Here is a 22,403-nt window from a genome sequence, read left to right as displayed (position 1 = left end):
TGATTTGTGTTCATTGAGTCGAGTTCTGATCTTACGATTAGTTCTACCAATGTAGATCAGCTCACAGGGACATATAATCGCATATATTACATCTTCAGATGTACAATCTGTAATTGTATTCGAATATAAAGATATTGATCTACCTGGAGGTCTCCATACCTCCCCTGGGATAGTAGAAAAACACCACTGGCACTTTCCACACGGATTATGAGATCCTCTCTCCCTCACAGACATCTTCTCATATTTTAAAGAGTCACATCTCTGCCCCAGGGTCCTACCTCTAGAATATGCCACACGAGGGAATTCATTAAGAGAAGGATGGATCTGTACTATGTGCCAGTAGCAGTGCATATACCCCACCAGCATTTTAGTAGCCTTAGAGTGAGGAAGCACACATGTCAGTACTTCTTGGGTGCTACCCTCAACATTCTCTTGAGCACTCAAAAGAAGCTCCCTCTGAGCATATCTAGCCCTTAAATACGCCTGACGTAAAGATTTTTCCGGGTATCCCCTCTTGCGGAATCTATCCGCTAGCAGATCAGCCTGTTTTTTATACTCTTCTAAAGAGGAACATATCCTCCGAATACGTAAGAATTGTGCTATACCGCAAGCCAGTGACACGCAACACTATTCTTCACTACGACAGTTTCCACCCCTTTAAATTAAGATTCAATCTTCCCATAGCACAATTCTTACGTATTCGGAGGATATGTTCCTCTTTAGAAGAGTATAAAAAACAGGCTGATCTGCTAGCGGATAGATTCCGCAAGAGGGGATACCCGGAAAAATCTTTACGTCAGGCGTATTTAAGGGCTAGATATGCTCAGAGGGAGCTTCTTTTGAGTGCTCAAGAGAATGTTGAGGGTAGCACCCAAGAAGTACTGACATGTGTGCTTCCTCACTCTAAGGCTACTAAAATGCTGGTGGGGTATATGCACTGCTACTGGCACATAGTACAGATCCATCCTTCTCTTAATGAATTCCCTCGTGTGGCATATTCTAGAGGTAGGACCCTGGGGCAGAGATGTGACTCTTTAAAATATGAGAAGATGTCTGTGAGGGAGAGAGGATCTCATAATCCGTGTGGAAAGTGCCAGTGGTGTTTTTCTACTATCCCAGGGGAGGTATGGAGACCTCCAGGTAGATCAATATCTTTATATTCGAATACAATTACAGATTGTACATCTGAAGATGTAATATATGCGATTATATGTCCCTGTGAGCTGATCTACATTGGTAGAACTAATCGTAAGATCAGAACTCGACTCAATGAACACAAATCACGGATTGTTAATAACGTTGTTCAAGCCCCCTTGGTCTCCCACTGGCACAAACATAAACACGGGGTGGATCAACTGAGGTGGCGTGTGGTGCAGAGAGTCACGGGGAGGGAGGGTGAGAAGGATGTACGGAGATTGAATGAGATCGAACAGAGAACTATCTTTACATTAGACACTGTAGAACCGCGGGGATTGAATGTTGAGATTGACTGGAACACGCTGATTGGAGGGTGAATGGACCAATGAGTGACTTCGGTGGGGGGGGTGTGTCTCATTGTGGAAACTATTTACACCGGTGCTGAGGACGCCGCCGCCATCTTTCACTGTCACTACACTTGTGGGTCGGATGACTGCGGCTTCCTCGGTGAGTCTTGATGGGAGAATGGGTTAGATATGCTAAATTTGTTTGAGGAGTGGTGGGTGGTTGAGAAATGTCACATTCACTGCTCTAAGATATGTTTTTTATCCGCCATACAGGGAGACCCTTGAGACAGCGCTATCAGCGCGAAACATGTCGGGTCGGACTCCCAGGTCTAGCTGTGCATAGACGTTAAGTATTTAAGTATATAATTCTTATTTATTGAATTATGAAAATTTATATATAAAAAACTAATCTAAAAACTATCTAAAAACAATCACAGCGTTAAAAAACGATTTACCGATGATGAAGCACCACGTAAATCTCCCGCTTTAGGAAAGATTATTATTGCGGTGGAGTGGTGGGGCTGAGGTATTTCGATTGAACTTGTGACTTTAGTTCGCCACAACAACCCAGTTACAGCATTACATATGACTTAAAAATACACAGCAGCCTTTCTTATTCTTTGAAGCTGAGCAAAAATCTAAAACAAAAAACAGTTTATGTCTACACTCTCCTTACAAAATTCAGAATAAGCTTAAGTTTGCTATTAGAAAATCAGCAAACAAAATTTGCAGGCTATTTGCACTTTTCATTTTGTCTGAGGGGGAAAACCAGCCTTCAAGTATTTCCTAGGCCTATCAATTAGATTTTTTTTTCATTAATATTTCCGCATGGGTTATAAACTCAGTAATAAGAAGAGCACCTTTAGAGATTAGCTACATATCGTATTTATCGCTCCATAAGACACACTTTTTTTTCCACCCAAAAGTGAGTAGAAATATCGGTGCATCTTATGCAGCGATAATACAAATTTTTACCCCCCCCTGGGGGGGTGTTTTATAAAGGTACAGGGTTTGTTTGTTTTTTTTAAAGGTATGGGGGATTTGAAAAGGTACTGGGGGGCACAGGGTGCAGAGCCTGGCAGGGAGGGGGACAGGGAGCAGAGTCTGGCAAGGAGTGTGGGGTTGGAAACAGAGCCTGGTAGGGAAGGGTGGCAGTGAGCAAAGCCTGGCAGGGAGGGGGGACAGGGTGCGGAGCCTGGCAAGGAGTGTGGGGTTGGGTGCAGAACCTAGTAAGGAGTGTGGGGTTGAGTGTGGAGCCTGGCAAGGAGTGTGGGGTTGGGTGCAGAGCCTGGCAGGGAGTGAGGGGGGCTGGGTACAGAGCCTGGCAGGAAGTGAGGGGGCTGGGTACAGAGCCTGGCAGGAAGTGAGGGGGCTGGGTACAGAGCCTGGCAGGGAGTGTGGGGTTGGATACAGAGCCTGATAGGGAAGGGTAACAGTGAGCAAAGCCTGGCAGGGAGGGGGGACAGGGTGCGGAGCCTGGCAAAGAGTGTGGGGTTGGGTGCAGAGCCTGGCAAGGAGTGTGGGGTTGGGTGCAGAGCCTGGCAGGGAGTGAGTTGGACTGGGTGCGTAGCCTGGCAAGGAGTGTGGGGTTGGGTGCAGAGCCTGGCAGGGAGTGAGGGGGACTGGGTGTGTAGCCTGGCAAGGAGTGTGGGGTTGGGTGTTGAGCCTGGCAGGGAGTGAGAGGGGCTGGGTGCAGAGCCTGGCAGGGAGTGAGGGGGGCTGGGTGCAGAGCCTGGCAGGGAGTGAGGGGGGCTGGGTGCAGAGCCTGGCAGGGAGTGAGAGGGGCTGGGTGCAGAGCCTGGCAGGGAGTGAGAGGGGCTGGGTGCAGAGCCTGGCAGGGAGTGAGAGGGGCTGGGTGCAGAGCCTGGCAGGGAGTGAGAGGGGCTGGGTGCAGAGCCTGGCAGGGAGTGAGAGGGGCTGGGTGCAGAGCCTGGCAGGGAGTGAGAGGGGCTGGGTGCAGAGCCTGGCAGGGAGTGAGAGGGGCTGGGTGCAGAGCCGGGCAGGGAGTGAGAGGGGCTGGGTGCAGAGCCTGGGTTCAGAATTTTTTTCTTGTTTTCCTCCTCTAAATCTAGGGTGCATCTTATGGTCAGGTGCGTCTTATGGAGTGAAAAATACGTTATATTTGACAGCAAGAAACATCCCAGCTAGAAAGTTCCAAGAATGAACTTGCATAGTTCAGAAGATTGATGTAAAAGGTAGCTGACCTGGCAAGCAAAGTAAAACCACAGCATTCATAGATGGTCAACACAGACAGAAACTCAAGTACAGAGCAGTATCCAGAGATATAAGCATAAATAACAATTTAAAAAGCATTAACTGACTTGGGTTAACAGCCTGGTCAGAATACCTTAGTCACTTTATGAAGACATATACATATATATTTTGAATAACACAATCCTCCCCACCTTCCAGTCTGCCAGAAATGCAAAATTACTGACCTGTAGTATATGGTGTCTGAGAACAGCAGATAAGTATTCTCACATGTAGTGATGTCACTGATGAAGCCTAATGCAGATACTGCCCAGCATTCTGTAGATTCTACAAGCCTTTGGCAAGCCCCCACCACACATGTAGAAGTGCCTTTCTGCCTGCCAGACTCACTCAGAACCTACAGTTGGATTTAAAAAAGCAAATGGAATGCAACTCTTGGAGTGGTGGAAGAATATGACAGAATACTTGTCCTGCTGTCCTCAGAGAACTCCTTCTACTGTTGAGTAACTTTGCTTTCTTCAAGGACAAGTAGAACAGTCTTCTCACACATGGGAATCCCTAGCTACCAGGCTCACCAAAAGCAAATGATTGGATTGTGTCAATTTTGAGAATTTTGCTGTCTATATTTTGCACTGTTCAGGAAGAAATTTATTTGTTTCTATTTCTCTGGGGTTGTACTGCATGCAGAATCTTGAATCTTAGGGTTTCATTTGTATATATTAATACTTTTAGTTTGTTGTCCTGTATTTGCATAGGGGTTATCTGTGTTCTGGTAGGAATGAATGTTGAGAAGCATACAGTGTGCTTTGTGTAGTTTAATTTTGTGGTTAACCATTGTGTGTTATTAATAAGATTACATTGTGTGTATATATAAAAAATGAATGGAAAAAATGGTATTACAATTAGTACTATTATAGGGGTGGGGTCTGGGGTGGAGACTTAGGGCCTGGGCCTGTGACTTAGCCTGTGTTTTAGATTGAGTTTTGTTTTTGGGGTTTTTAATCATTTTCAAACTTCAATAAAAAGCATTATAACTTGTACAGAAAGAAGTTAAACATAGGAACAATTCCATTAAAGTAGACACTTAAATAATAAAAAAAGGAAGAACATATATAAGTTTAACTTTATTCAAGTCCTCCAATGGGATCCAAGGTTTAATAAAGAACGAGAAATAAAAGCAAATGTTCAAAGTATATCAAGGCTGTAGAGCTGAGAGCTAATGCCTAAATTAATCTAAAGAGCTGAAGATTTTCTTTTCTCCAAACGAGATAATGACAAGAAGATAGTTAATTGAAAAGGTTCAAAGAAAACATACTTAATTTCATGGTGATATACTATACACTTGCAGGGATGCCTTAAATAGAATGTAGCCCCTAAAGCTAAGATACCTAGTTTCAAAAGAAGAAACTCACGTCGGTGCTTCTGCATCACATGATAGATCAGGAAACATCTGAATTTTAAGTCCAAGAAACTCTTTTTGTCTATTTTTAAAGAATTGTCTCAAAATCCATGCTTTACCTGGCTGAAGAGCCACCGTTAATATTAATGTAGCCGGAATTGCCATTTCTTTGTCTGATGTCTCAAGCAGAGTTGAGACATACAATACTTCATTATTAGTAGTCACTTGATGTTGAACTTGACTTCTAGTAGGCAAATAATAAACCTAAGAGAATAGAGGTAAACATTCCTCCAAAACTCCCAGAATTTCCTGAATCTAAAACTCCCAGAATCTCTTAATCATTTCCCTAGGGGATACCATAGTGACCCTTGGGAAGTTGATGAATCTTAGGTTATTACCACAAACATTATTTTATAAAAATTCAATTTTTCTCCTAAGATTTGTGTTATCTTTAATTAATGTCTCTTGAATATGTTTGAATATGGGGTCAAATAAATAATTTATTAGATAATCCAGAGGCATTATCTTATGAAACCGTTTTGTTTGGCATGTCAATGAGGGCTTAAGAGCTAAATTTCCTCTAATAATAATAATAAGCTTCTACTTATTATGACAGGGGTTGCCATACAACAGATTACAGGGTCTCCTCACTCCGAGGCTGTGAGGGCGGAACTCTTACTGAGAGTGCTGAGAGTGGTGTCCGGCCCAAGGAGAGCCGCCACAGTCCTGCCCACTCCCAGCATCTCCAGAAGGCTAACTGCCGATGCGAACGGGGCATTCTCCTCAGAAGTTCTTCTATACTGCCAGTAGAGATTCCTACGATGCGCCGTGAGGCAGCAGCGGCGCACCGACCGCGTCTCTTCAGCATTTCAAGTGGGTTGAGAAATCGCTTCCACAAAATTATCCTACCAAAATTGACCAAACTCTGAGGAGCTTCCTCAGCATGTCCAGCCAGCAGCCATCTTGGATCCTCCCAACCGTGATTGAGTTTTACACCCCTGCTCTAGATGATGATATCTCAAAGGCATCATAAGCAGACCCTGTCAAATATTTCCTAGTCTGGGAAAGTGTGTGGAAGATGTGAAATTCCTGAAGATGATGTGCAGGAAATCTATTTGTCAAAGGAAGGCAGTTGTTATACTAAATGTTTCATATAACAAGATATGTAGAACTTATTATTAATAACTCTGTTCACCAACATAGAATTTTGATAAAGGCAACATCCAAATTTGTCCATGGTTCGTCCCTCTCTACCAGGTGGCATTTAAGCATAGACCTTTGAGAAGCAAAGGACATTTTTAAAGTTGATTCTATGACTAGTGACTGATGTTAGAGTTGCAGTTTATTAAAAGCTGGAGAAGAAATGATTTCTATAAATAGAATCAAGTTTTCTTGGCGCTACTGTGACAGTCAAGGGTGTTTCCTAATTCTTGTGAAGGGTCTCTTTAAGAATACCATGCAGAGGCAATTTTAGGAGCTCTTTCAGAGGCTCATCTTAGTCTAGGGCTTCTAGATATTCAGCACTGAAGGCAGAGTCAGCTTCTAGTTTAACAGGCAGGTCTTTGCCTAGCTGCCTAATATATTTGGTAAAAGACAGTCTTTCTGTAGGAGATCTTGTCTTTGGAGATCTCTGAGGAGACTGTTCCAAAGGGGTGTCAAAAGCCTCAGTTGTAGACTCAGAGAGGTCATCCTTTAAATCAGACTGTAAATCAGAGTCATAAAGAAGCTTTGGAGACGATGAGCATCGAGAGGATCGACATTTTCTATGAGCTCAGTACCAATCCAAGGAAGATGATGATGAGGTTCGGTGTAAAACTCTGTCCCCCTTTGATGTGTGTGATGCAGATCTATACTTTCTGGAATTCGAACATCAAGTAGAAGACGAAGAACATTGATGTCTGGCCAAAGTGGATCAACGTACCAATGGAGAACTTGACCACCAATGTGATGACCGACGTCGAGAAGTAGTACGTCGAGTCTAGGATTGATGATAACTTGAAGATCCATGTCGACGTTCTATGGGAGAGCTGACTGTGGTACTGTGGGGCCTCATTGCAGTATTCTCAGACTGGGTCAGTACAGAGGGAGTCGATGTTAAAGGTGGTGTATGGAGTTTGAACATCTCAGCAATCTCCCTCCGGAAGAACTCAATGAGCTTCTCCCTAAAAGAAAACACCTGTACCTCTGACTTATCTGCCGGTACCATCAGTGCAGCAGCTTGCCTCGGAGAGGGTGACCTCGAGGATCCACACCTTGAGGGAGAGACAAGCCACAAATGTGGACGTCGCTGCTTGGTCTGCATCAAGAGAATCGATGCTGTTGCAACCCGCAAAGCTGGTAGCTTCTTAGCTGGCTTCCCTGATGGTGTAAGATCTCCCGATACTGATGTTAATGCTGGAGTCTATGATGTCGATGGCTGTGATGTCTTTTCCATGGCTGTGCTGAACAATTTCTCCTGAAGCTGACCACTTTTGATGGAGCATTTCTGTAACACAGGGCACCAGAATCCACTCCAGTGTTCAGACCTGAGACACTGTAGGCACAAACTAAGAGGGTCGGTGAGAGAAATAGGCCTCTGACATCTACAGCACTTTTTAAACCCTGTTAACAGTTTCGACATGGTCGGGAATATGGCTTCAGCAAAATTAAACTCAATTTTGCCAGAAAAAAAGAAGTCATGAAGGCCAAAGCCAAAGAATGACAAAAAAAAAGGAAATAAACTATATATATATATATATATATATATATATATATTTATTTATTTTTTTTACCAAAGAGAAAAAATTATGTATACTCTCAAAAACAGTAGAGAAGAAAAAAGAAAAAAAGAAAGATGCGTAGCGGGAAGGCAAGGCAAAAAAACTGAACAGAGGTCAAGTCAACAACTTCTTATAAGACCGTGTGGTATGGGCACTGTCAATAGATTTAAAGTGACAGGGCACCTCGTAGTGTCCATACTCGGATCTGTGAGAATATTATGCCTACTTGTCCTCAGGTAACTATGTATTTTTATAAATGCATTACAAGAATAACAACAAAAAAAATTGGTTTGCTGCTATATACTATGCTGATGGTTTTCAATCCAGTCTTCAAGACATACCCAATCAGTGATTATGTACTAGATAGAGCTTCAGTGCATGTAGATCTCTCTCATATATATTCACTGTAGATATTCTGAAAATCAGACTGAGTGGGTGTGTCCCAAACACTAAGAACCATTATGTAGTAGCAACTTCCATTCTGAAAACAAAAATCCAACAAATTTTCAGGAAGAGTATTTATTGAGATGTTATGAGCAATACTTAGAAAACACATTTACAGAGGCTAAATTAGACATGTTTACCTGTTCCAATCTCCTTTTCCTCTTCTTCAATGCTGTTTTTAATACTATCATATTCCTCATCAATGGTTTGGTTACCCCGAATCTGAGAGAGGACTCGCCTTGCTTTCTGAGTCTGGCCTTTCTGAATAAGCCAACGAGGACTTTCCGGCAGAAACAGGAAACCAAAGAACTGGATAACAGATGGAATTGCTGAAAGGCCAAACATATACCTGCAAACAATCAAGACATATTTCACTTAACTTATTAATGCTTGCTACGACGGTTTTTAATTTTACTAGGTTTTAACTTTTATTATTCTGTTTGAAGAGGGATCAAGATTGGCACTACTGTCTGTGAGATGATTTAGTTTGTGTGTGTGAAGAACTAGGCTATATTGCTTTATAATACTATTCCTTCATCAAATATAAAAAAAATTGTATCAACACTAGGAACTAGGAATAAATATGCCACATATTTATTTTAGTAATTTATAATCCACTTAATCACTAGACAAAGTACAATAAAACACACACATTATAAAATACTCACACTTTGAAAAAGTTTAAACAGTTTAATAGCATCTGATACTCAGTTCCCCAAATCTGCTGTAATAGGGTGGTCCAAAAAAAAAAATTAATTAACACATTTCATTTGTGCACAAGGCTAGTTTTATTGCTTTATATAAAAATGAAAAACACACAACATTTTACTTAAAACAAAGTTTAGGGGCCGACCCATCTCACTTTTTTTTTTAAACTACCGCTAAGCTTAATAGTATATTGTAATTCTTGTGCACTTGACAAATAATTAGCGGTCTATGACTTAAGAGTCTCCTTTGAAGCAGAAGGAAACTTCTTTAAGTGGATGGCCACTAGCTGAAGAACAAATTGCTTCAGTTCTTCATTTTTTGTCAAAGTATCATTGTATTTTTCAATGAGGCTTATCCCTCATTCTGCTGCATTATTAGCAATCAGTTTAGATGCCCGATCCCAAAGTTCCTTGAAAACTGGATCAGTCCACTCTGTGAGATATTTCTTCAGGAACATTTTCGCTTTTATTGATGCTCCTTCAATCAAGAGATCAAAAATATGATTGTTTTCTCTGTGTTACAAGACTTTTAAAGGTGACAGGTTCTGTTTCATCTGTATACAAGAGACACCATGAAGTGTCTGGCAGTGGTGGATGCTGTAAGTTTGCACCATGTGTAGCTTTGTTTCTGATGTCATCAAAAAAGTCAAGTGCTTTGTCGAGGGTATATTGTTTTTGAGAGAGGAATTAGAGTATATTTTGCAGTATACTGAATTAGACAATATTTATTGGCAGAGTATTTCAATTCCTCTTAATTCTCTATTATCTACATATAAGGAGACTTCTGGTCACTCCAACTTCACTAAGTATGTAGAACCCTATTGTTAGGAAAGAAAAAGGCGTCAATGCTATATAAAACATTGAGAGAGGTTGATAAGAGAAAAGGATGTCCCCTTTAATCATAAATGGTTGGAAGACCTAAATTTAAACCCAGGGGAAATGGATTGGAAATTATTTTGGACTCACTCAGCTAGATCAGGGGTAGGCAATTCCGGTCCTCGAAAGCCAGAGCCAGGTCAGGTTTTCAGGATATCCACAATGAATATGTATGAGATGGATTTGCATGCATTGCCTCCTTGAGATGCAAATCTATTTCATGCATATTTTTTGTGGATATCCTGAAAACTGGACCTGGCTCCGGCTCTCGAGGACCGGAATTGCTTACCCCTGAGCTAGGCTCACTATGTTGGCATCTATATGTCAATCCACCTATTTTACTCTACATAAAGCTTATTGGACCCCTGCTAAGAAGCTAGAGTACTACATTCGGTCTTCTGATTTGTGTTGGTCTTGTAATCAGCAATCAGGAACCTCTTGCATCTTCTTTACACATACCTATAAATATTGTCAAATCAAGCTGAAATTTGAAACATGAGTAAAACATACCAAGTAGATAAGAATAAGCCTTGTTAAGACAAGATTTGACAAGGTTGATTTTTTTTTTTTGCATACTACTGTGGACCACCCTACTGCTGTGATATGCTCATATGGATAGTACACCATTCACTGACTCGCATATTATCCTCATAAGGCCTACAGGAAAAGATAGTTTTAAAATATTTGAAAGCCTAAGTAGCATCAGTGAACAAGCAAAGGTATTGCTACTGAAAAAGTAGCTTTGCTTGTTACAGCAAATCATACCTTTGCCAAATATGGCAGCAAAAGCTGTTGCCTGCCATCTCTCCACAGCACCTAAGCAAGTCAATAAATTTTCAACACTTGGGCCAGATATACAGAAGAAAGCCCATTCACAGCTCTACAAATAAGTGTCAAAACTTTAAATTTGATCCTATAATGAAAGAGGAACCTGTGTAATATAGTACATAGACAGAACCGCGCGAGACAAAGCTGTGTGGACAATGGAGCACTGACAATCGTGTGCAGGACGTCTGCGCGCTGGATTTAAACAGTATTTTAAAGCGCTCCGAGGAGGGGTTTCGGCGGGGATCCCCCACTTTACTTAAAACTGTTGATGCTCCCATTGGGAGGGGGGTGCTGGGGGGGGAACACTCCATTATAGAGGAAACAGCCTTTTCCCCTGTTTTTTAGGGAAAAAGTACAGTTTCCTCTGAAATGGGTTTTCCCCCCTCCTGGGTTCCCCACCCCAACAGAAGCGTCAACAGTTCTAAGTAAAGTGTGTGTGGGGGGGGGGGGGTCCCCCACATACCTCCCCTCAGAGCGCTTTAAAAAATATTGTTTAAATCCAGCGCGCAGACGTCCTGTGTGCAATTTTTGGCGCTCCATTGTCTGCGCGGTTTTGACCCATCACTGTGTAATATGATCACAGATGGTTTATAACCTCAGTAAATCTGTGGCAATGTGGTTCACTCGCTTCTCCCCTTCCCCTTCACTTAGAAACATGCCCATCTGCAGTAACCATCTCTTTCTCTCTCTGAGAGATCCCACATGCCTATCCCAGACCCTCTTGAATTCAGACACAGTGCTCTAATAACTCCAAGGCACTCAGATATATCTAATCTAATCTTTGATTTTTTTATATTGATTCATCCCAACAGGAGGGCTTGACTCGGTTAACAAAATATTAAGCCACCCTCAATGTTACCCCATCCCTCCTAAACATAATCACAACTCACACCACAGACAAAGATTCAGCTGCAGCAGACAGAACTTGGTCACATTTCCCCAATATACAATGGTCCGAACTCAACTATCTCTACAAAAAATACAGCCACGCCTCCTGTGACCTCAACCACTGCCCTTCATATCTCCTTACTACCTCTAGTGTAAAATTCCGTACTCTACTTCTACAATGGATTCAATCCACGCTCAAAGACGGCATTTTCCCCTCGGTCCTCAGCGAAATCATCATCACCCCAATCCAAAAAGACCCAAAAGGTCCACCAGATCAACCATCCAACTTCAGACCTATTGTCTCAATACCACTATACGTCAAACTCACAGAAGGCCTAGTAGCCAAACTCCTCACCAACTATCTGGATGACCATAACCTACTCCACCCCATGCAATCCGGCTTCAGAACAAACTTCAGCACAGAGACACTACTTGGCTCCCTCATGGATACAATCAGACAACAAATAAGCACAGGAAAAAAAATACTTCTCATACAACTGGACCTAACTGCAGCATTCGATCTAGTAGACCACAATATCCTTCTGCAAATATTGGATACAATAGGTATCTCAGACAAAGTATACTCTTGGTTTGAAGGTTTCCTAAAATCCAGAACCTACAGTGTAAAATCTAACAAAGAAAAATCAAAACCTTGGTCAAACCCCCGCGGAATACCACAGGGATCCCCACTATCCCCTACCCTCTTCAACCTATACACTGCCTCTCTCGGAACACATCTAGACAATCTAGGCATAACCACCTACAGTTACGCGGATGACATTACCATTCTCTTACCCTATGATCAATCAATGTCCTCCCTGACCAAAACACTACAACGAACACTAGACTCCATTACGACCTGGATGAAAGATCACAAACTTAAACTCAATCCAGACAAAACCAAATTCATTCTCTTTGAAAATGACAAAATCCAAACCATAGCCAACCTAGAACTCAACTCAATCAACTACCCCATTCAAACCACCATAAAACTACTAGGAATAACTATAGACAGATGCTGTACCATGCAACCGCAAATAAACAACACAATACAGAAATCCTTCGCTATCATGAGAAATCTCAGACAAATTCAGAAATTCTTTGAAAGAACACAATTCCAGCTTATAGTACAATTCCTAATCCTAGGACTACTGGACTATTGCAACATCCTCTACCTCCCATGCCCAACCTTTATGACCAAACAACTACAAACAATCCAAAATACAGCTTTAAGACCCATCTACTCATTGAGAAAACATGACCATATTACAGAAGCCTACATCAACTCACATTGGCTACCAATCCAACAAAGAATACAATTCAAATTCTACTGCATGTTATTTAAAACTCTTAACGGAGACAGCCCATCTTACCTGAACAACTGCCTCATCCCAGCATCCACAACCAGACACAGAAAAAACACACTCCCCATTCATTCCCCCCCCCCCCCGATCAAAGAAGTAAAACGATCAAAACTACACAACGGCCTCCTAGCCACTCAAGCAGCAAGACTAGACAACCAGATCTCCAACCTTCTGATGTCCACCCCAGACTACAAGACATTCAGAAAAGAACTAAAAACCATACTTTTCAAGAAATTCCTGAAACAGCCCTAACCTCACGTACTCTCAACAACACTAAACTAGACAAAGGATCTACCCTTTACTATCATAGCAAGGACAATTGTAGTTTATAAATCTTCTGTTAAGCCTCCCTGTTCTTAACTACCAAATAAATGTCAAAAGATCTACTCTCTACCACTCTAGCAATTCTATTGTTATCCCATTGTAACCCTCTTTATAAATCTTTTGTAAGCCGCCTTGACCCGCAAGGTAATGGCGGAATAGAAATCCCTAATGTAATGTAATGTAATGTATACAAGAGATTAGAACAGAAACTATATCTTTTAGGCCAGAATTTTATCTTTTATGATTGATTATTTGAAAAAGAAGGATCATTAGTAGATTTCTGGAATAAATATGTCTTCAGTACTTTAGAAAAAGTGGGTAGATGAGAGAGAACTCTAAGGAAGTCATTCTAAACTTTTACAAATAAAAAAGAAAATGATCGACAAAAACTGTCCATAGTTTTTATTCCTTTTAACAGTGGGAAAGCCAAGTTTATATTTCTGAGAGCTCCTAGAACACTGCACAACAAAGTTTTTGCTTCCTGAACACTGCTGGGTGTTTCTTATAGAATTTTGGGTGCTGATCATGAATATTACATCAAAAATTACCCATCACGTACCATTTCAGAGAAATCTTCAATTTTGTCGTGATTTTTTTCTTATATTTGGATGCAAACAATTTTTTCTCCCATAAGTGTCTTATCAACAACGGTTTGTGCCGCCTGGGTATGTCCATGCATAAAATCTAGCCAGGTTGGAAGCTGTTTTATGGAAGATGACATCCTGGGCATGTCTGGGCAGGTCTGAACGAGCTTGCGCTGTCTCACCATGCTATAATGGTGGCTTCCATACACCGATCCTGCTCATTTGGTTAATATAGATAGTCCGTGTGTGTATATAGTATCAGTATAGTAAAGTATAGTAGTATAGTAGCTGTAGCAATATAACAGTAAGTAAGCTTGATGCTATAGACGTTTTGGTGTCGGGCAATATGTCTCGTCGGTGTCGTAACAGCCGCGACACATTCTGCTATATCTGTGGGGAATATACACTTACGCCTCAGAGACGTTCGATGACTGCCTATCATCTGTATTTTGGCTGCAAAATAGGTGATCAAGACAAGCAATGGGCGCCTCACATTTGCTGTGCGACATGTGCTGTTAGTCTGAGAGCCTGGCTCAGAGGTACTCGAAAGACGATGCCATTTGCTGTTCCGATGATATGGCGAGAACAGAAAGACCATGTGACGGACTGTTATTTCTGTTTGACTAATGTGTCTGGTTTCTCTGCCAAAAACAAGAAGTCAATTGAATATCCTAATCTGCCTTCAGCAATGAGACCCATGCCACATGATGACAGTCTTCCAGTTCCGAAACCACCAGAGGATTGGACCTTAGACGAACCAGATGAAGAAACTGCAGTGCAGGGTTCTAACAGTGACATTGACCCGGATTTTGAACCATCCTCATCAGGCGATCCACATCTGATAACACAGTCCGAATTGAACGATTTGGTCAGAGATTTGGGTCTGTCAAAAGCAAAAGCTGAGCTGCTAGGTTCGAGACTGCAGGAATGGTGTTTGCTATCACCAGGTACGAAAATTTCTGTGTTTCGAGACCGGCATCATGATATAACCAAATTTTTTGCACAAGTCGACAGTCTCTGTTTCTGTTGTGACATTGAAGGATTGTTCTCGGTCTTTGGTTGTGATCACAACCCGGAAGAGTGGCGTCTTTTCATTGATTCGTCAATGTTAAGCCTGAAAGCTGTTCTGTTGCACAATGGCAACGTTTATCCTTCAGTACCTGTTGGCTATGCAGCACATATGAAAGAAACATATGAGAATATGGAAATGTTACTAAAGTATGTCCAGTATACCAGGTATAACTGGAATATCTGTGGAGACCTCAAAGTCGTTGCTCTGTTACTAGGACTGCAGCTTGGCTATACAAAGTACTGCTGTTTCATCTGCGAATGGGACAGCCGAGACAGAGAGTCGCACTATTCTAGAAAGAACTGGCCACTCCGTAAAAAGTTAGTTCCAGGACAGAAAAATGTAGCACATGAATCGCTTGTTGACCCGACAAAGATATTTTTGCCTCCTCTTCACATTAAACTGGGACTCATGAAGAATTTTGTGAAAGCAATGAACAAGGAAGGGGAAGGTTTTCGTTATTTAAGACAGATGTTCCCAAGAATAACTGATGCCAAGATCAAAGAGGGTATTTTTGTTGGCCCCCAGATCAGACATGTTATGAGTGACAAGCGATTTGAAGATCTGTTAGTTGGGCCGGAAAAAATTGGCTGGAAAGCCTTGAAAGACGTTGTTGACAATTTTCTGGGCAATTACAGAGCCCCAAACTACATTCAGCTGGTAGACAAACTTCTCAAAGCATACAAGAGAATGAAGTGCAATATGTCACTCAAGATTCATTTCCTCCATTCACACTTGGACTTCTTCCCCGCAAATCTCGGTGCTGTGAGTGACGAGCACGGTGAAAGGTTTCATCAAGACATAGCTACGATGGAGAAACGATACCAGGGCAATTGGAATCCGTCAATGCTTGCCGACTATTGTTGGATGCTACAACGTGATGCACCAGACACTGAATATAAAAGAAACTCGGGAGCAAAACACTTTTAATTCTGTTTCATTTAGTCGCTTGTGCGAAACGTAAACTTGACTATATATTTTATTGTCAGTAAACATAAAAATGTCTATTTCTCATAGTTCTTACGTGATGCAGTAAAACCAAAACCATATTTGAGCATACCAAGTTGGTACCTGTCATAATCACCAAAAACTTTTCAGGAATCAAGACTTAACCAAAAAATTGTTGTGCAGTGGAATTAGAGATTTCTTGTGAATTAAATGAGATAGGAACCAAATGAGAAAAAATACCATATAGGATTTGGAAGATTACAGTTGCATATTTAAATTGGATCCTCCAGTAAACTAGAAGCCAGTGAAGGGATCTCAATAAAGGTGTGACATGATCATATTTATGTTTAGCCACCGTATTCTGGATAAGTTGTAGCCTCCTCAAATTACATTTACTTAAACAAGCATAAAGCGAGTTGGCAAAGATCTCTCTTTTTTTACAGCAATTCTGGATGATCTGCTTCTATCTATACATTGCATCACAAATTTACCATTTTATATACACTTTATTTCATGTTTCCATTAGTGCAATTCCATCTCTTCTGTACTTTCACAATCTGTTCTTTGCTTTCTTAAGGCAATCCAAAATACCACCATTCAAAGTTATTACACAGGCAAAACATTTTGATCATGTTACTCCACTGTACATCCAATATCATTGACTACTAATCAGTTACTTTATCGTATCAAATTCACTTATTTTGTTGCTTAAAGTCCTACATTCTAGACTTCCTTCTTAACTCTCTGCCTTCTTTATTCCTTATGCACACTCAGACTTCTCAGATCTCTGAATGATTGTCAACTAAGTATTACATTTGAATCTACTAGGCACTCTGCTTTTTTTTGTATAGTGCCTTCCCTTTGGAATGCCCTGCCTACCTCTTTTCAATTAGAATTAACTTACCCAAAATTCCACACTGCTTTAATGATCCATCTTTTTACTACAGCCTTAGACAGACTATTAATCAAAGGTGATACAGCACCAAGGATACATTGAGCCAATCTCCCCATTTCTCTCTTTATCCTTTTTACTTTATTTTTCTCATTATTTTACAGCATTTTTTATTTTCATCTTGTTTTTAACTGAATTCTAAACCACCTTGTTACGCAGGAAAGATTGTATATTAAAAAAACTAGTAGACAATAAATGCTTATGCCTGGACCCCCATGCTCCTAGTTAAATGCCAAAGAGGAAAGGTAGACTTCAGGGACCCCACCCTGAGCTCACACACAAGAGAGCTATCCATCATGGGTTTTGAGAAGGTTGTAGAGGCACTGGACACTTCTGTTTCAGTGACTGGGAAAGCCCCAGCATAGAAAGCAATGTTTGTTCAGTCCATTAGGCCCACACTGTCCTGTGGGACGTACCTCCGATTTTTACTGTAATCTGCTTTAATGGACTTTGTCTCACTAAGCAAGTAAACACATTTAATAAACTTAAACCTGTACAGTATAAGAATTCTCAAAAAAAGCCTCAATGCTATTGTAACAGCTAAAGTCATATTTGAAACAAGTTCCAAAGAATTAGTAAATCTGGAAAATCAAAACCAAAATCCCCCAGAGACAGAAAGCAGCTGTCTTCGGAATAGAGCAGCAAGTCAGAGAATAAGGGTGACATTGTAGATCTATTTTACAATATTAGTGATGCAGCTGAAAGAAATCCATATTATCTAAACCAAAAAGACCTCAATGACTCAATCAGTGTTTTAAAGCAGTTGAGTGGAGAAAAAAGACTTTCTGCCTCAGAAACATCTCTAAATGCACAGAAATGAAGATCTTTGGACTGATAGCCAGCCAGAGATCAACTACACTCTCTACCCCCACAGATCCTCTGCCACACAGGCAAGGGTGGAAAAAGCAGCCTGCGCCTTGAAACCTGAGTGGGTTTCTGTCCAGATGCACTCAGCCTGTGCTACAAACCTGTGACAGGGTCACCAGCCAACAAACTCCATGGGAAGGGCCCCTGGGTACTTCCAGAAAGTGGCACACAGCAGGCTGGCTACACAGATCCACCAGAGTTTCTCTGTGGAGCTACAGTCCAGCACCGCAGGACTGCATCTTTTTCTCCGACAACAGACCACCAGGGAGGGGTCTCAAGACACTAAGAAATGAAGTTTAAGTGAGCTTTAAGCGAAAAAATATGAAACAGAAGCAGAGCAACAGCAAAAGACTTCTGCTCAGATTGCTTGCAGAAATTGAAACTAGGGTTTGTTGCTATCTCCCAGCCTAAGGGGGTGGAGCATATGTTCAGAAAAGATGTGGATTTCTGCAAAACCCAGAATGCGGGTTGGAATTGAACACCTAGTGTATTGAATCTGTAAGGAATGTAACAGAAGTTTTTTTTATGACTTTATAAGAATGAAAAGATGAAAATTCAGTGTTTTCATGTTTAAATATAGATAAATTGCAAAATTTAACTATCCTGGATACAAAAGCAAAGTTTTATGGAAATAACAGACATTTTCTATACTATTTAGGCATAAGCAATTAGGAAATTACACTTACTGTGCAGGAACAAAAATTGTACTACATATTGTAATCATCTAATGGCCAAGCTCAGAATGGACTGAAGTCTAAGTATTAGGGTTTTGGTTAGACTAGAACAATGTCCTACAAACGTTTTGATGCCGTGGCACATTAAACTCGGTGCTGTGGCTGGGGAGCATCCGGAAGTGAGCGGATGTCAGTGCGATGTCACGTACATGTGTGACATCATCATTTGACAACCGCGAATGTGCAGAGGCCCTCCAGCTGCAGCCCTGAGCCTATTTCTATGCCTGTAGGGGTTACTGAGAGGAGAGGAGGAGAGACGCCAGTGATAAGGAGAGGTGCCAGCGCTGGCTGACAGCTTACAGGATGTCCTGTAAGCAGTCAGATGGCACTTCACTTCCTCGCCTGCATCTCATAGCACACCTGGAATCTGCTACAGCATACAATTTGCGATACACTGGACTAGAGTAATCAGTGTTGCAATAATAAAGTCTCAATTACCAGAGCAAGAAAAACTGTAATTTGCATTGAATGATCAAGAAAAAGGCAAATAGCTCTAAACTGTTTAAGGGCATAAAAGCAGGATTTATTAACATCATTCACTTGATACTCGAAAGATTAGTTTAGCATCAAAAATAATCCTGAAGTATTTGAAACTGTGGACTCAAGTTAAAGGCGAACCATTAATTAGGGGGCTGACATAGTTGGAAGGTCACCTGCAATCCAGCTGCCAACATCTGGCAGCAGGACCTTTCATGGGAGGTGCAGCAGCATTACTTCTCCATCTGATTCCCTCATTTCAATACTGACTACCCCCCCTCGTCCCCAATCCCTCTCAATACACATAACATGCCCCGGAAAAGAAGTCCCGCTTCCTCCAAGAATAAGCCCTGTCCCTGGATACAGAGAATTTCCCATCTCCTATGTTTCCCACCCTGACCTAAACAGGAATTTAACTAGCAGCTAAGACTCCCCCCTTTCTGCCACCCAAGATTGCGTGGGGATTCAAAATGGCTGCCTCAGCCCCTAGCAGTCATCTCATGGTACTACTGCAGTACTGCAAGGTAACAGCTAGGGTTCATAGCAGCCATTTTGGATTTCAGTCAATCACAAACCTACCATGAAGACTGTGGGCAGATCCGGGGGAAGGGGAGGTGTTGTTTCTTTTCAGGGGCCTGGACAGTGTTGGGTGTAGGAGGAACAAAGTTCAGGTGTGTTTGTGGGGAGTCCTCTCTGCAATGACATTATTTTCTTTGGCTCCACACTTTACAGGTAGCATGCACGTTACACAGTGCCTATGTAGTATCTCTTTGCCCTATATCATAAACCATTTACTACACTACTTACATCTGAAGTTAAGTGCAAAATGTCCCACACTTTTACTGAAGTGCCCCTAGATGTCAATGTGAAATAACAAAGTAATAAAGCACAACAAAAACTATTTTTATGTTACATGTGATACAATTTGAAAAGATACAGAATAAAGTCCATGTTATTTTTTTGTTCAGTCAGAATAAGAAATTAATTCTCAAAATCATCTTAACTGCTATGTGCTAACATTACAATTTGAAAAAAGTCAGATGTCTGAACCACATATGTAGGTATCAATAAATTACTCATCTTGCCAGATGTTGTCTGGTGGAAACACAGTGGCTTCTTTCTATCTCTTAATAGCAGTCATGATGGTCTTTTGTTTCAGAGTTCAGATTAATGCTGTTATCCATCTTCATCAAGGCCAAAGCTGCTGAAATGCCTGAATTAATTACATTCATTTTCTTGTTTTTGAAAAATCAAATTGAAAACAGATGCTGCTTATTGTTTTTCCCACAAAATGTTGACATTCTTGGAGAGACAGACATTGTCCTATCCAAGTGACTACTGCACATTAAAGGCCCATCATTATCTCACAATATTCTCACTGCCCATTTCTGCACAGATATAATGACAGCATGGCCAAAATCTAAATCCATCAAAGGCCTCCTAGCTTCCTGCTGCTTTTCAAATACCTAAGACGTACTGCTGATTGTTTAGAAACGTCCAATCATAAAACCAGGTGCAATGAGAATAGCAGTAGCATGCAAATCATTCTTCACAAAGTGCTAAAGCTAGGAATTCTGCCAGAGAACTAAGGGAGGACCTATGGCAGATTTGTCCGTAGTGGCAATGAGGCAATCCTATTGGCATTCAAGAGGCACAATTCTCCAAGGTAAATGAAAAGAACCAAGAGGGAGAATATTACTCCCTCTTACTCCCTTTCCCTTCTCCTGCTTACTTTCTTTAACTTTACATTTCTTTTCTTCTTTCCATTACATTCATATGTTATGAACTACTGTGCTCTGCATGTTCACAAGTATTTGTAAATAAAAAATAAATACCTACCGTGTTTCCCCAAAAATAAGCCCTAGCATGATTTTCGGGGTAAATCTTAATATACATCAATACACATCAGGAAAACTAAACAAGCCAGAGTAGTACAAATCAATCCTGCACAATGTTAACAAGAAACCATGTCTCTCTCACAAATGCAAAACACAGATCCCAGTATAGATTATGTAACAATACACTAGAAATATAAATATGTATACAAAAATTAAACTGAATCCCCAAAAAGCCAGTAAACACCAGAGAAACAATGATGCATGTCCTCCTGTATTGTGCAAAAATAAAGAGAGCAGATGTAAAAACTGCTCTATTACCATCACTATGTTACAAGTTACGAAATATAAATAAAGAAAAATAAGACAATATTTTATTGGACTAACTTGAAACATTTTTCAATTAGAGGACAAGACTTCCTCCCTCTGGTCAAGACAGTAAACTGCTGTTATAGTATTCTGAACTCTTGACAGTCAAAAATGTATTAAAATTAGTCCGGTGAAAAGATATCTTAATTCCGTTTACTAACCTTTATGAACTTTATCCTAAATTAAAAAATAACATTCTTTTTTCTACCTTTGTTTTCTGGCCATTTATTTCTCTGGTTTCTGCCTTCCTTCATCTCAAGTCTCTTGCCAGGATTTCCTGTCCATTTGATAGCTTTTTCTCTCCTTTTCTTTTCAGCTTTCTTCAACTTATTTTTCTGCCTCTTTGTCCAGATTCAATTCAAACTTTTTACTGGTCTATCTGCAGCTTTCCATCTCTTTCCCTCACCATAGTTCTCCTACTTACATCCCCTTATTTCTAGGTTTTCACTAACTGCCCTCTTTGTTCCCTATATCTCCCCTTTCTTTTTCCTTTCAATATCTCCCTTCTTTGCTTCTTTCCCCAAACATTTGCACTTTTCTTTCCCCTCTTCCATCCAACATCTTCCTCTTCTATACAGCATCTGCTTCCTCCCTCCCCCTTTCCATCCAGTACCTCCACCACTCTCTACCCTTCCATCAGTAGCTCCCTTTTCTCTTCCATACAGAGTATGCCCCTCTCCCTTTTCTGTCTCTTCTTTCACTTCCCCCTTCCATCATCTTCCTCCTGTCTCTCCCCTCTTCCATTCAGGCCTCCATCTCTCTCCTTCTATATAGTCTCTTCTTCCTCTATTTCCCCCTCCCCTTCCATCAATATTTCCTTCTTCTCTGTATCTTTCCCCTCCCATAAAATGTCTGCCCCCCTCTCTCTCCCTCACCTTTCCATCCAGCATTTCCTCTTTCACTTCCCAGTATATCTCCCTTTTCTCAATCCCCCTCCCCATTTGCCCTCACTCTCCCTTGTTCTATTCAGATTCTATCTTCCCCACTTCTATATAGCATCTGCCCTCTCTTTCTTTCCATCACTATCTTCCTTCTTTCTGTCTCTTCTTCTATGACACCTGTCTGTCTTCCCACTTCCATACAGCATTTGCCCTCTTTCCATCCAGTGTCTCCCCTTTTAGTTTCCCCCCTTCCATCATCTCCTGCACCACACCATTTATCATCATTCTCTCCCCTCTTCCATCCAGTATCTGCCCTTTGTATCCCCCTTTCCATCAGTATCTCCTTGTGTGTTTCTCCCCTCCTTCCATACATCAGACCCCTCTCTTTTTCCATCCAGCATCA

The 22,403-nt window shown here is 41.2% G+C and overlaps 1 protein-coding gene across 1 annotated transcript in view; it reads right to left on the bottom strand.

The window, feature by feature from the left end:
- The window catches only part of SLC2A13 (solute carrier family 2 member 13), a 131,291-nt gene that overhangs the window by 89,760 nt on the left and 19,128 nt on the right, over positions 1–22,403 (bottom strand). The window contains exon 3 of the mRNA XM_033958532.1: positions 8,438–8,646. Within this exon, the coding sequence (XP_033814423.1) occupies positions 8,438–8,646 (209 nt within the window). The remainder of the gene's footprint in view (positions 1–8,437; positions 8,647–22,403) is intronic.

The sequence above is a fragment of the Geotrypetes seraphini genome, chromosome 9 (assembly GCF_902459505.1).
Source record: "Geotrypetes seraphini chromosome 9, aGeoSer1.1, whole genome shotgun sequence".
NCBI classification, from domain to species: domain Eukaryota; kingdom Metazoa; phylum Chordata; class Amphibia; order Gymnophiona; family Dermophiidae; genus Geotrypetes; species Geotrypetes seraphini.
The sequence above is the reverse complement of the archived record's forward strand: the minus strand, read 5'-3'. Positions and strand labels throughout refer to the sequence as shown.